The sequence below is a fragment of the Trematomus bernacchii genome, unplaced genomic scaffold (genome assembly GCF_902827165.1).
Source record: "Trematomus bernacchii unplaced genomic scaffold, fTreBer1.1, whole genome shotgun sequence".
Lineage (NCBI taxonomy): Eukaryota > Metazoa > Chordata > Actinopteri > Perciformes > Nototheniidae > Trematomus > Trematomus bernacchii.
The window spans coordinates 17,058,115-17,073,208 of record NW_022987689.1 but is presented as its reverse complement, the minus strand read 5'-3'; the positions used below and the strand labels follow the sequence as shown (position 1 = coordinate 17,073,208).

The window sequence follows — 15,094 nt, the reverse complement described above, 5'->3', positions numbered from 1 at the left end:
GATAAATGCTGATATTAAAGGTGGGGTAGGTAATTTTGGAGAAACCGGCTCGAGATTGCTAGAATTTGAAAATACACAACCGGGAAAAATCTGCCACTTCCTTACAGAGCCCCTCCTCCAACACACACGAACGCGCACATGACCAATGAGGGCACGAGATAAGTTTGTGCACAGATGGAAGGCTGACAGGCAGGTAGGCCATCCAGTTATTTTTAGCCGGGCCTGCTCAGATGATTGGTCGTACTTTTTACAGTACTACGGCTTCCACAGATGACATTTTTTTATGGATTTTTTGTCAAAGCACTTAAGATATTCATTGCTATCGGGATGTTAAGAGCATTCCATGGAATATAACAAAAAGTGTATCTCGAGCCGGTTTCTCAAACTTACCTACCCCACCTTTAATTTATTCAATGGCCTCCAAGCTTTTTGAACATTAAAGCATGGAGACATGTCACAGCAGAGACACTAAATACTAATATAAACCTGAACATGAGCAGAATATAGCACCCTTAAATAAAGAGGCATGCACATATTAATAAAATAAAATCAAACAAATACAATTAAGAAGAAATAATCGGCATCATTATAGAAGTAGTTGAAACATATAAAATTAATGAACCAGTAAATAGTAAAACATTTATATTGCAAGGTGTTATTTGACAACAGTGTTGTTACAGGATCAAGTGGTGCAAAAAAAAGGTAGCAACCATAATAACAATTGTTATCGACACTGAATCTGTTTCCTAACCTAGTTTACCTGACTGTGGCAGGACATGTGGTCGGTGTGGTGAGGGGGGAAGGGAAGCGGTATAAAGATGTAATGCTTTGGTTTGTTGTCACACTGACTGGCAGTCTAGGAGCAGTGGTCGGACAGTATGGGGTTTCCTGTCTGTGGGGAGACAGGGCCAACAGCTGGGGACCCCAGACGCCCCTGGCAACCAGCTCAGTGCGTTAAGAATTGGCCCATTGAGATATAAATAATTCAGTGTGGACCTCCCTCTCTGATTTGTAAAGAGTACAGAGGGTAGTGTCACATTCACAAACATTAGCTGGTGGTTTAAATGCACACCGGATATACACTTGTGATGTAGCAAAAAATACACAGTAAAATTCAAATTCATACCAGCCACTAACTGTCAACAAACCCAAACAAACCTGTTTCTTTGGTCAAAAGCAAAATAAACACTGAGTTTGTGTGTATGTGTGTTGGTGTGTATGGGTCAAATTACACACAAACTCCAGACCTGCACACAGGCTGTTCCTGCATGTGGATCCATTGTTGTTACTTGAAATACAGTAAGAGCAATGAAGAGCGATGATGTAGTGTGATATGATGTTGCTGTTGGAAAACCAATAAACAGCTGCTGAGTACAGAGTGTGTGTTTATGTGTGTTTAAGACAAAGACAAATACAGAGACTGAGAACATGTGCTACTTCTCTTCTGCCTGGATAGCAGGCCTCTTCGTGCCCTCATTTGGTTTGGATTGCCTTTGATATGTCTGTCATGCTGTGACTTGTAACTACATATGCAACTTTTATTTTCCACAGTCACAGTCAGTCCAGGAAAGGTTCCACATCATCAGTTTCAGAAAACGTGCATTAAAGATATGTGAAAAATGAATACTTTTCAGGGACACTTTTCAGACGAGAATCAGTTGCAACATTGGAGTGAAAAAGAGACAAAAAAATAATAGCTTGTGGTGCACATATTTTCTTAAACATTGTTTCTTAATCAGTATAAAGATACTACTGCAGCAGAAATACTTGTACTCTGAAAAAAATACTCTACTTCAATTCAAAGTCCTGCATTACAAACTTTACTTGAATAAAAGTATCTGCACTGTTGTTCCTCAAGTATTCAAGTAAAAGCATTCATTGCAGTCAAATGTTCCCTGTCAGTGTGTTACTGTATATGATGATTCTGGATCAAAAATACTTCCGCATTCATGTGTATGTTGATTGATATACTGTAGATGTTCATGGTTGTACATATTTCAACTCTTTTATTTACTGTTAGGCAGTTTAATCGACAGCAATGCATCATATTAAATAAGGTCCTCATATGTTGTTATCTTTATTGCATTGCTGTGAGAACCATGTATGTCTAAAGAGTTGATTTGTCACGAGTTTCACCAAAATAAAAGCCTGTTTTCAGCTTTGTGTAGATAGATCTTCACAGTAACTCGCAGAGACGGCTAAAGGAGCTTCTTTCATTTAACCCTTCACATTCAAACAGAAACTGAATAGGCAGATTCGAAGGATTTATTTCTTTGGAAATGTTATTTTAAATACAATTAAATCAAGTTCTTTTGGTAAAACTAATGAAAAATATAACTAAAAATATATATATTTTTAATGTTTTTAAATATTATTTTGTAGAATATCTTAGGCCCTCAGAGAGGGCCTAGAGGGCCCTGACGGCTCGCCACTGCTTAGGATAGATTGAGGGAAAGGGGTAGCAAGTAAGAAGTAAGGAACAGAGGTGGAGAGGCACAACATGTCTACGTACATGCACTCCCTTAGGATAGGGTGAGGGAAAAGAGTAGGAACTAAGATGTATGCTCCACATCTATACCATGAGCGCATTGCTCCTAAAAAGTGTTTCTGGCACTGACACCAATCAACAGTTGTGCGTCGACTCGGCAGGGATCAAGGCACGTGTATGCCTCTCCCTGCTTCCACCGTCTACACACACAACCAAATGACATACCATCAGTAAGGAAAAAGAGTAAGAACTGAGATGTATAGGTGAAGAGGCACAACGTGTCTACGTCAATGCACTCTTATTAGATCTATGCGTAAGTACACTGCTGTAATGTATTTAATTACATTCAATCACTGCTCATTTTGTACTCAAAGGTCCACATCAGTACGAGCTGTGTAAACTTGCAAGACGGTGGTTTTATTTATTTATTTTTTACATTTTTTTATTTATTTTTTGGATCACATTTCAACTTCAGTGTGCATATACATATGTAGTTAAATCGTTTTACAGAGTGGTCCGTCTTTTTTCTTTTTCTTGACAAAACAACAACAATAAGCACACAAGAACATGGGGTGTTTTCTTTTCAATATAAAACATTGACAGTATAGATCCTTAAATAAAAGATTCAAGAAGTTAGACAAAAGAAGGGCGTATCGGGGTAATATACACTTTCCATTTCTCCCAAATGTCCTCAAATGTAAGTTCCTGGAGCCTCATAGAGAAAGTTATTCTTTCCAATACAAAGATTTCATAAACTATATCGTACCAATCATCTATAGATGGGCTGTTTAGTTTGAGCCATTTCTTTGTGATGGCTTTCCTGGCAGCTACACTCAACATCCCAAATAAGTATTTTGTTTTAATATTTGTGGATGTTGAGTGCAGGAAACCAAAGAGGAGTTCGTCCCAATTAAAATAAATGTTTGTTCCAAATATGTTGACAATTTCTTTATAAACCTTATGCCCAAAAGTGTTTACTATTCCCAGAGCACGTGGTAATGGTTTGCTTCCTGGGAGCCACAATTCCTCTAGCAGCTGGAAGAACCAACATGCCGGTGAGACTGCTGGGCGGACGTGATAATAAATCTAGTGAGACTCTTCCAGGCGAACGCTCTCCATGAGGAGGAGCTTGATATTCTCCATTGGAATTCACAATAGTTGGTCCGGATTTCCTCTGGAATACAACTGTTAGTTTCCCTTTCCCATTTTGGTTTTATGTATATGGTACTTGCTTTTTCAATCTCCTGGAGTCCCTTATATATTCTTGAAATCACTTTGAGCCCTGAATCTGTACCATATACACCAATAAAAACGTTCAGTAGGTTGTTTTCGAACGCCTTCTGATTCTCTATCATACGTAGAACTGTTTATGTGGTGGCGTACCTGAAGGAATCTGAAAAAGTCACTGTTATTTAGCCCATGTTGTATTAAAACGGTGGTTTTAACTGCCAAGATGATGCCTATATGCAGCAAAATGTGTCTATACTCTGGGCTAGGATCATTTTAATTTTACTATTCAAATAAATATGATCTCAAATGTAAGAATCCTTATATGTTTCCCCCCTGAAAGAGATCATGATAAATGAGTTAAGCATGAAAACGAATCACTGTAACCATCATCCAGTGTCACTGCAGAGCCTGACACACTCTTATTTATCTGGCTCCACCTGCTGTTGTCCTGACGCACACTGGCATTCTTCCCTGATACTGATGAGGTAATGATATGCATAACAACAGTTGATAGTTTATTCCAGTATTCAAAGAAGATTTGTAAAAAAATAGGTAAAGAGAAACAAGAGTATAGCCTAAATGTTTCCACACATACCATAAAGTATTAGGTAATTCATGTTTATATGACTGAAATTATTTAATTAATGTATAGACAGATGTAGATTGGTCATTCTGTTACCAAAACATCTAAGATCAAGTGAGTCTTTGTGGCACTGTGTGGTTCCTTCACAGACTTGGAAGTATGATGCAGAGAGCAGTCACAGATTGGTACAGAGACACAGGCTGCCACTGTCAACAGCAAAATCACAGCAGCATTGTGACTCATCAGTAGACAACTTAGGATCACTTGTGATGTACAGTGTGGGATTTATTGTTGCATTACAGATATTTTAATTGCCCATTGATATAACTTGGTTATAAGAAATTGAAAGAAATTATGTTGTTTTTATTGCTTATCTAATAATGGGTTTGCATTTGTCTCTGTTACTTTATACCTTTGCTGGTTTGATTGGTAATTATTGCTTTGTTTGGCATGTCCATATCATTATATATTTTATGTTCTACATCATTAACACAGACGATCAAAGAAAAGTTTATATGGATAATGAAAAAGGGTACAGTTGGTTCACCTCCTATTATTTAATTCCAATCAATTGCCAGCATAACTCAGAAAGCTTCAGTCAGCAGCTGTCAGCTTGACATTTTTTTCCAAATATGTCTTCATTTAAAAATAATATTGGGAGATTTGATGAATTCAAAAATATTTAATATATCAAGTCTCAAATATTAAATCAAAAATGAATAACATTGTAATTGGGTTGGAATTGTTTTTTTTTTATAGGAAATTCAAATGTCTTCCTTTAATTAGCATTACATATCAGAGTTCCTTCTCAGGAAAATAGAGACTTACTCAATAAAGCTTTACCGATGGATCGTATATTGTGGTTTAATCATATTGGTGTAATTCAATAATCACGTCACTGGTATTGCGTGCATTGGCATTGTACTATCTCATTAAAATGTCACCTTTGAGAGGTATCCTGATTTCCGGGAAATGTCTTAGAAAAGTTATTAACATTAATCCGTAAAAATACATTTTAATATTACCAAATGTTAAACGTGATTGTATAATCATAGATATTTCAATTGTTGTGTTTAAAAGTATTTGACACTCTTCTTGTCAACAAAACACTGTTATACAATCAGGAGGTTAGTTCGACTAGTTTGAGCCTAATGGCTCCCCGTACTCTAACGGACACGTGATCAAAAAAAGCTATAAATAAAGGTGGCGCATTCAATTGTTTGACACAGACAAGCATTCAGGAGTGACATGGCGTCGACAAGCCGGTGCGTAGCAACTTTTACCAAATAGAACAACTCACCATTCTTAGTGTGTGACTCCAACAATGTACTTTGTAAAGGGTATCAACTTAGACATGATGGGAGACGCTAGTGCTATTCCAAAAACATGACGTCCTTATTCGTACCGTTGTTTGTACGATGTGTTGTGCTAGGTAACGGCTAACCTTTATTAGCTAGCTAGCTGGGTAGATGTAGCCAGAAGTCACTTTCTGTGTCTCCGTTTCTCATCGCTATGCCCTTCTCTCACCGTTATTGCGAATAATGGCTTTAATAATTTAAACCTTAACGTCACTTATTATCGTAGAGATATTTTCGCTATCTTTGCCGTCAACAACAGAAAGAGATTGTGTAGTTTCAGGCTAAAACTAAAAGGTACTGAACTCGCATTATTATAGACACTAGCGGTCACTGCCGGCAAACTGTAAACACATATGCCTTTGTCCTGTACACTTTGTCTACATTCAGCTTTTACGCAACATTAGTCGGCATCTATTTCAGCTCTTGCCTTAGTTTGTCACATACACGTTAAGTCATTATAAGTGTTGACTTCTTTTAACTCCCTTCTAGTGGTTTGTTACAATCATTGTCGGGGAAACGTGTGTCTCACATGTGTACATTGTAAAGAGTAAATGCAGGATAGTAATGATATACTCTGATTTGACGCTCATTGAAAATGTGTTTTTCTATCGCCACATCATCGTGACGTTTTGTTTGTTGGATGTAGTCCAGGAATCAACATGTACACGTTATGTTTCGATTATATCTGAATCCACCGATAAATAAATGGGTGGGTCATTAATCCTCAACTACTTGGGCAACAATAATAAAACATATTATTTTTATACTTTTTTAATGTGAAGAATGTTCTCTATATGAACATATTTAGCCATGTTTCATTATTATGCCGCACTAGAAAACGTATGTGCATTTTTTACGTTTTAACATTTCATACAATAAATACAAATAAACTATATAATGTAATAAAGTAATTTAATAATTCCCAATAAGCTGATGCTTCTGTGCTGCTATTATTTGTTTGCCCTTAGGTTGTTTGATGTTGACTTTGTACTTTGGCACTATTAATCATGTATTCATACTAACTGATTATATTGTTTTCTTTAATGTCTGCCAGACAAAAGAGGGTGAAATAATACATTTATACTATGTCAAATATGTATTTAAAAGTGGAAAATAACATGTGCAGTTTGGATTTGCATTATGTCACCAAACTTTGAAGACTTTAGCATGAATGTGTGTTTTGCGTCCTGACCTCAGCATGAACTCTGTCTGTTTAAACCCTAACCTTTGTTTGTTCCTCTTCAATGTCCTCCCTTTCCCCATCTTTGTAGTGTCTTGCTGTTTGATCACTTAACCGTTGTTGTTCTGCCTTTTGTAGCGGAGATGCCCTCGCCCTTCCCAGAGTTCAGTGTCCCAACCACCCTGATGCCATCCTGGTGGAGGACTACAGAGCAGGGGACATGATCTGCCCCGAATGTGGCCTTGTAGTAGGTCAGTATTTACACCACGGACATGTGCACTTTTCTTATGAATCAAAGTGTTTTTTGGTGTTGGAACACATCCTTCCTTTCCATTTGGATTACTGTGCTTCTTTCTTTGAATTTACTTCTCTAAATGAAACTATTATCTTTGTGATAATCACACAAAGGTTTCTCAGTTCCTGTACTTGAGTTTAGTTTGGATGCCAATGCATTTACAATAGTCCTGCATCAGCTGAGTTTACAGGCTCTATAAGGACAGAAATGTCCAGAGCTTGCAACTAAAATGTGGAAAAGCTAGCCATAATAAATCTATTTCTCTTATGGACCTTGTCAACAGTTGTGCAGAACAAAATAAATCAAATCAAGTTTTATTTATAAAGCACATTTAAAAGCGATTTTTGGTCGAGCCAAAGTGCTGTACATGTAATAAAAACACATTACTACAATCACAATAAAAGACAATAAATTACAACAGATATATATAAAAAATAAAACACAAGGAAAAATCAGGAGTCGTGCTCCGCTCTAACTAGAAGGCCAGAGAGAAGAAGTGTGTTTTTAGTGTAGATTTAAAAACCCCTAGGGTCTGGGCCGACCTCACATGGAGGGGCAGAGTGTTCCAGAGCCTAGAGCCTAAATAGGAATGAATAAGTGAAGGAAAGTCCTCCGTTTGTGTCCTCTAGCGTCCCTACCAAGTCACCCTAATTAGATGTTATTTCTTGCGCGTGTAGTCAGCAGTAGCTTTATTAAATGAAGGATTTAAATGCACAACAGCTGCTGACATGGAAAACAAGGTCAACAACTATACATTGTTATCCATGTTCAAATAAATAAGCATCAGTGAAACGTTTTAACAAAGGGTTTGAATCAATCCGTCATGTGTTGTGGAGGTGCATACAGGCACAGATATAAGCAGCAATCAGAGTTAGAATCTTTATTTATCACAGGATGACTTTTGCTCCATTTTTAGAATGAAATAAAAAATAAATAAAAGGAGAATACAAAAATGTAAATGAAAAAATAAGTTTTTTAAGAATGCAATAAAAAATGAATAAACGTAACGCGTTAGAAAATGAAAAACGATATACATTTGCACATAGTACTACAATATATAGCCTTTGAACATGTGATGCAGGCTGTAAGAGAAATCTATAGGGAACAGCCCTCCTCTAACGAGCCCCATGACAGGGGGGGTGGGGGTCATGGGGGACACACCAGCCGCTCTCTGATGCAAGCCCTCGGTTCCCCTCCGGAGATGACTGTTGCTTTGCCTCGAGACGTTAGAAAGACTTGTACATAACATAAAAAGCTAACAGGATTAACATATCACAAATGTAATCCTGCAGTGCTAATAGCAGGCTTGATAAATAGCAATATGCCAGGCCTTTGTCACACCTTGGATCCTTTGTACATCTTTTATTATGTATTTCTGTCTCAAAACATACATTGATGAGAACATGAGAAAGAAAAAGGGCAAGGGATGATGTGTAAGATGTTCAAGCTAGATTCAGAATAATGTTTATTTGCATGTGATGCTCTGATTAGAGTCCGTACGGAAGGGCTAAGACAGTACTTGAGTCTCTAGAGAATGACATGAGGGAATAATGCTGAATATTGCACCATCTTCTGTTAATGACTCCAGAGGGATGTAACGCAGCCACACAGAAGGACGCAGTGAATGCATTCTATTGTGCGGACTAACTCTTTTATTTGTGTGTATTCTGTATTCACAAGGCCTTTAACAAAATCTACCAAAACTACAGAGCGTTGTTTCTGAAAAGGGCTCCTCAGTGTTTGTTGTTGCATTACGTTTCTTTGTTTCCATCAATGAAGGAAGAACATGAAATCTGTTTTGGAGCATCAGCTGCAGCCGTCAACAAAAAGCTGACCTAACAGAAACATGGCATGTATCAATCCAAAGGGAACATGCCGTTGGGCCCCAGGAGGAAAAGCACAATGTTTCTTGCTTTCTTGTGTTGGTGCTCGAGTCAAAAACCATGCATCAATTTCAAAGATGAAAACAGCATTGTGGCCCCCATGAGAAACATTATTACTTCTACATTTAAATAATATGAAATGGTTCATCTGTGCTTTAATTCCTTATGTATTTTCATAGCTTTAAATTGCTCGAATCGTCTCTCCTCAGGTGACCGTGTAATCGACGTCGGCTCAGAGTGGAGAACCTTCTCCAATGAGAAAGCTCTCAAAGATCCCTCCAGAGTGGGAGATGCTCAGAACCCCCTGCTCAACGGGGGAGACCTCACCACCATGATCAGCAAGGTGAGGAAGAGTCCTTCCTTTTTCAAGATGTTGGTGCTGGCAGTTCAAATCATCAGGCGATTTTAAGCAACTGGAATTTTTTGACCAGATCAAATACATGTTTTTATATAGCCTGATCAAATGAAACGTATGTCTCAGGGGGCGTTATACAACACCCTCTGTCCTTAGACAGACGGGCAACAGGTGTAGTGTTTATGGATTCATGAACTTGATCAAATGAAGACATCACAATCCATGTGACACAAATGATAATGAGAATCACAGCATATACTTCAGCGGAATATCAAAACAACGGCCCGGGGTGCAAAACGCATCAATGACACTACCACACAAAACAACACCATTTATCTAAACACCTATCATGACAGGGCACCCACAGCCAAGTAACAATTACAAATGAGTTAAGTCGGCACGGCGGCCCACATTGAAAATGACTTGGGCCTACCTTTGATGATCATATCACTGAAACACAAAGTCCATCCTCCTGTCCTTCTGGATGAAGCACTTGATGGCGGGTCATGCAGCTGATCAGCTGAGTTTATCATTGTAACTCAATGATGAAAATGACCAGGGACACAACGACATGCTGACTGCAGTGGGGTTTGAACCTGTGCTCCCCTGATCCGAACACCAACGCACAACCCACTGCACCACACGCCTCCCTACGATGTCATCACTATCACTGACATGAGCCATCATGAACGAACTTATGCTAATCATAAATCTATCGATCGTAAATCTATCGATTATGATTAGAAAATAATAAAAGTAGGGTAGACATGTGGAGATTATCCGGCTGAACAAAACAGGTTCGTTTTCCACAGACCTTATTTCCAGCTATTTTCCAAAACCCTATGGAGAAATCCCATTTGCTTTTCTGTCGAGGGAACTGGAGCGCAGCTTACTTCCGGGTTTTAGGACTCGTCACTGCACCACTCTATACACTTACATAAACTTCACAGCAGGCGGAACTTGTCATAAAGTCCGCGAAAATAAAGCCCACCCATTTAGAGGGAAGATATGATTGGTCAATTGTACTGTCATTTGACATTACTCTCTCGTCCTCTGAATTCATAGCAGGACCACCAATCAGCTCCCGTCTTCACAGTAACTCGCAGAGAGGGCTAAAGGAGCTTCTTAAACCCTTCACATTCAAACAGAAACTGAACAGGCAGATTCGAAAGATTTATTTATTTGGAAATGTTATTTTAAATACAATTAAATCAAGTTATTTTGGTAAAACTAATGAAAAATATATGTTTTTTTAAATAAAAATTGTTTTTTTTCAATGTTTTCAAATATTATTTTTTAGAATATCTTCGCCTTCAGAGAGGGCCCTGACGGCTCGCCACTAAAATGTATATACAAATGACTCATCAAGGAAGATGTCAAAAACCTTCCAGGGGTGGCCAAACGGTAAAAACATGGGCATCAGGCAGAACCATGGCAATGATTAATGATCCAGGCATTACCTTTGCACGGGCATACTGCCAGGTGAGAGAGAACTCCAGGCATTAGGCTCCAGATTCTAAAGGGTGAAAGTCCCCAAACGGGGAGCGTTTGTAAATAGTCACTCCGAATCATTCACAAACTGGACCATTTGTAAATATTGAGCGCTGTTGGAACGTACCATTCAGAGCGGCACTGTGAATGTGTGAAAGCTACTTTTTTGCTATATCATTCAAAGAAAACCTTACATTTTCTTTAAATCCTAAAGTTAGCTTTAGCATTCTCATTCCAATTTATATTGGTAGAGTCCACAAGCTATCATGTCTCATCTCTTACATTATGATAATTACTGATATGTAAGAGGAGCCACATGATTTACAATATACCTATAGGAAAATGCTCATTTGTTAGTTCATGTAGAAATGGAGCGTTTCTTCAAACAACAATGCTCTAATTTTAGTGTCAAGTGTCAGTTTGAAAAAACCAAAACACTATAGGCCTATGACAACAAAGCCACCCTAAGCCTATAGCAGCACAGCCAGGGGCTGCTGTAGGCAGGCCTGAGCCAGCTCTCTCTCAAAGCTTTTGAAAATCAGTCGACATGTTCTCAGATTCTTTCGTGAGTGTTGGCCACAGTGATGCAGAACCTTCGGTGTCATTATCAGTCATCGTCCGCGGCAACAGAGTACAACCACTTCCTCAAAGCTATTATGGTCCCTCTTGAAATAAGACTACAAATTGTGAGTTTTACTGATGAACATCCACTGTTCCCCCACAGGGAACCGGCTCCGCTAGTTTCGATGAGTTCGGTAACTCCAAGTACCAGAACCGGCGGACCATGAGCAGCTCGGACCGGGCCATGCTCAACGCCTTCAAAGAGATCACCACCATGGCCGACCGCATCAACCTGCCAAGGAACATCATAGTAAGTTCCAAACTAACTGACTCTCTAATGTGCTGAAGCAGGTGTGGTTAACCAGTCGAATGCAAAAAGCTGCTCCACTTTAAGGAGCCATGTCACACTAAACACACGAGAGACGGCAAAGAGAAAGGAAAACCACGCACGTGTGGGCAAGAGAACAATAGAAATGAAACTGGACTATATATATGCTTATTATGTAACCATGTCATTATTTGGAAATGGAAACTAAAGTGCAGAAGTTTGAACGAGTGGGTTGAGTATCCCTTGATGTCTCCTGAATGATGAAATCAAATGAATTCCATTGAAATACAAAACTGAGATATAGTGGACATGTAACTAGCAGAGGCAAAGGTTAGCCTTATTTGTACTTGGTCATCATGACTCATTTTGTAATGGTTAAACATCAGGATAAGATAGTGTTCTATTGATTTGACATGGAATGGTCATCATTAGCTTTTCAGAAACACTTTCTTTTGAGTTTGAAGATCAACAAACTTTGTGGCAGTCTTTGTTTTTTCGAGCTTGTTGTCATTTCCTGTTTCACTCGATCTGAATGTCACAGTTCCCCTCTTAAATATAAATTCAGCCAACGGATTTGGTGACGCCCTTTTTGTTGGCCTGAAGAGAGGGAGACTGCACACCCAGGCCGTCATGAGCCTCCCTCCACTTGATGTACATGTAGACATCGTCTCAGCACATAACGTCAGTCAGAAACTCTCCCGGCATTTTAGATGATTTCTTTTGCTCTTGTAACATTTAGTAATAATGGTGATTTTGAGCTTTCTGAAACCTAGCTGGACAGTTCATATTAAAGGAGAATTTCCTTTCCAAAGTTATGTGCATCAAGGCAGATTGTAATGATATTTGTGTAAAGGTTTATGCTTATGCAAAACAATAACAGCTTTTAATTGTTATATTTTTTTATCAAAACCCGCTTCATACAAGTTTGTTTAACCTGGTATATATTGTTTTATTGCTATGTGGTTTGGAACTCTCAGGTTTCTGCCAATCAGCTTCAAAGTAGAGCTCTAATAAAGATGTAGCTTTTGATTAAGAACATGCAACTAATGTAAATGATGTGTTTGCCCTGCAGGACAGAACCAACAACCTGTTCAAGCAGGTCTATGAACAGAAGAGCCTGAAGGGCCGAGCCAACGATGCCATCGCCTCCGCCTGCCTCTACATCGCCTGCAGACAGGAAGGAGTACCGAGGACGTTCAAAGGTCAGGACAGGTTTACTCTCTCGTAAGAACCAAGCGTAGAGCTGCTCAGAGGAGGCCATTCATGTTTACATACACATTGTCAGAAGCCTCTTCTTCATGACTAAATGCCAGCTTCCTTGTACGATGTGAGGGTCTAAGGACAGAGGGTGTCGTTTTTCTCATACTGATATTCTGAACAAACTGCTGTTGTATTTGCTGTAGGGTATTTTATTATATGTACAGCACTTTGGCTCGACCAAAAATCGTTTAAAAATGTGCTGTATAAATAAAACTTGATTTGATTCCTCCTGCGCACTGATATGGTAGAAAGTGAATAGTTCCCACATGAAGCTGCTCTCACCACGGTCTGTGGCTGATCTGAGGAAACCACAGGTGTGATGTCTAGATCTGTTATGGAGAGATAGCAGACATGCATACAGCTTATATCTCCAACACTCTGTAACTTACAGCCAAACTATTTCAATTTATAACAGTTTTCTTAAAGGTTTAGAGGGAAAATAAATGTTATAAATCAAATGATTATTTCTTGCACATTACATCTGCAGCCTTTTTTTACCCTTAATAGTGCATAAACTACAGATAAGAAAGTGTGTTATGTTGTAGTATTGGCCTTAAGAGGTAAGTACTAATCCATACTGGCAGAAAAAAACCTTGTCGCTCTTTCCTAAATGGATTTTCTTCCCCCTATTCTCTCCTCCGCCCCTTCAGAGATCTGCGCCGTCTCCCGGATCTCCAAGAAGGAGATCGGCAGATGCTTCAAGCTGATCCTGAAGGCGCTGGAGACCAGCGTGGACCTGATCACCACTGGAGACTTCATGTCCCGCTTCTGCTCCAACCTGGGCCTGCCCAAACAGGTGCAAATGGCGGCCACCTACATCGCCAGGAAGGCGGTGGAGCTGGACTTGGTGCCCGGCAGGAGCCCCATCTCTGTGGCTGCAGCAGCCATCTACATGGCCTCCCAGGCCTCCGCCGAGAAGAAGACCCAGAAAGGTGAGGGCCGCTGTGATCACACTGTTCAGGGACACAGGTTGTATTGATTTAAATAAATTACACTTAAATATTCACTTATACTGGTAGAATAGGTCCTTGTAGGCCAACGCTTTTGCACCCAGTCCTGAAACTACAGAACACTATTTGGATCAGGCATGAGGGGGGGAGAAGGTAGATGAAGGGAACACAGGGATTTTTGCCTTTGCAGACCATTTACATGCACTAAAACCTATAGAACACACTACAGGAGAGGGAACACCCAAAAAGCATTAAAGGGCCTCTTTAAAGCCACTAGATAAATGTAGTTGAGTACATACTGCAATAAAATATTGCCCACTTAAAATAAGTGAAGTGAATTCTCACAAAGGTGGAAGTAGTTAAGGGAAATGCATCACTTGAGGTAGAGTTGTTCATTTAACACCTGTGGTTCAATCTATTAAAATGGGTTATGCTGAGTCAGCAGTACGCCCTAATGGTCTCATATACATGTCTGTAAAGCTTCCTCATGCTGGTCTGGATGTGATGCCTCTAGCAGTTTATATCTGAATGAATCTAAACTATGATGCTTCCACAGAAATCGGGGATATTGCCGGCGTTGCAGACGTTACGATCCGACAGTCATACCGCCTCATCTACCCCCGCGCCGCAGAACTCTTCCCTACAGACTTCAAATTCGACACACCCGTCGACAAGCTGCCCCAACTGTGAAGCCTGCGTGCCCCCCCACACAGCCACGATATTTCTCTGCTGTACTTACAGGATTGTATTCTTTCTTTAGAATCGTATTTGTGTTGGATTTGGAAGACTTCTTGCCTTTGCCGAGGCGCCCTCACAGGAATAAAACGGACACATTCCAGTGCTTAAAAACAAATGCTTGCAGACTGTATCATGTATATATGTCCAAGTGAGAACATGTATTTGATTGCAATTTTAGGCTGGTTTCATATTGTAAACATAAAACTTTGTTTTTTGTAGAAAAATGACCTGGTTCTATTTTGTTAGTTAGAATTGTTCTAAGTAATTTAAAAAATAAATACAAGATTTTCATCAAAGCATGGAAATCAGCTCATTAAACGTTTGTTTACATGAAATTGTGGTTCTTTTCTACTCCGGTCAATTATAGAGGGAATGGAAAATTCTACATCCTCTT

At 39.3% G+C, this 15,094-nt stretch overlaps 1 protein-coding gene across 1 annotated transcript; it reads left to right on the top strand.

Annotated features, from left to right (window-relative positions):
- Positions 1–5,506: 5,506 nt before the first annotated feature.
- Positions 5,507–15,035, top strand: gtf2b (general transcription factor IIB). Its single transcript, XM_034138279.1, has 7 exons — positions 5,507–5,566; positions 6,978–7,090; positions 9,227–9,360; positions 11,588–11,734; positions 12,825–12,954; positions 13,663–13,944; positions 14,519–15,035. Exons 1-7 carry the CDS (start codon positions 5,550–5,552, stop codon positions 14,650–14,652), a joined length of 957 nt encoding a protein of 318 aa, XP_033994170.1. The 5' UTR covers positions 5,507–5,549; the 3' UTR covers positions 14,653–15,035.
- The last annotated feature ends 59 nt before the right edge of the window (positions 15,036–15,094 follow it).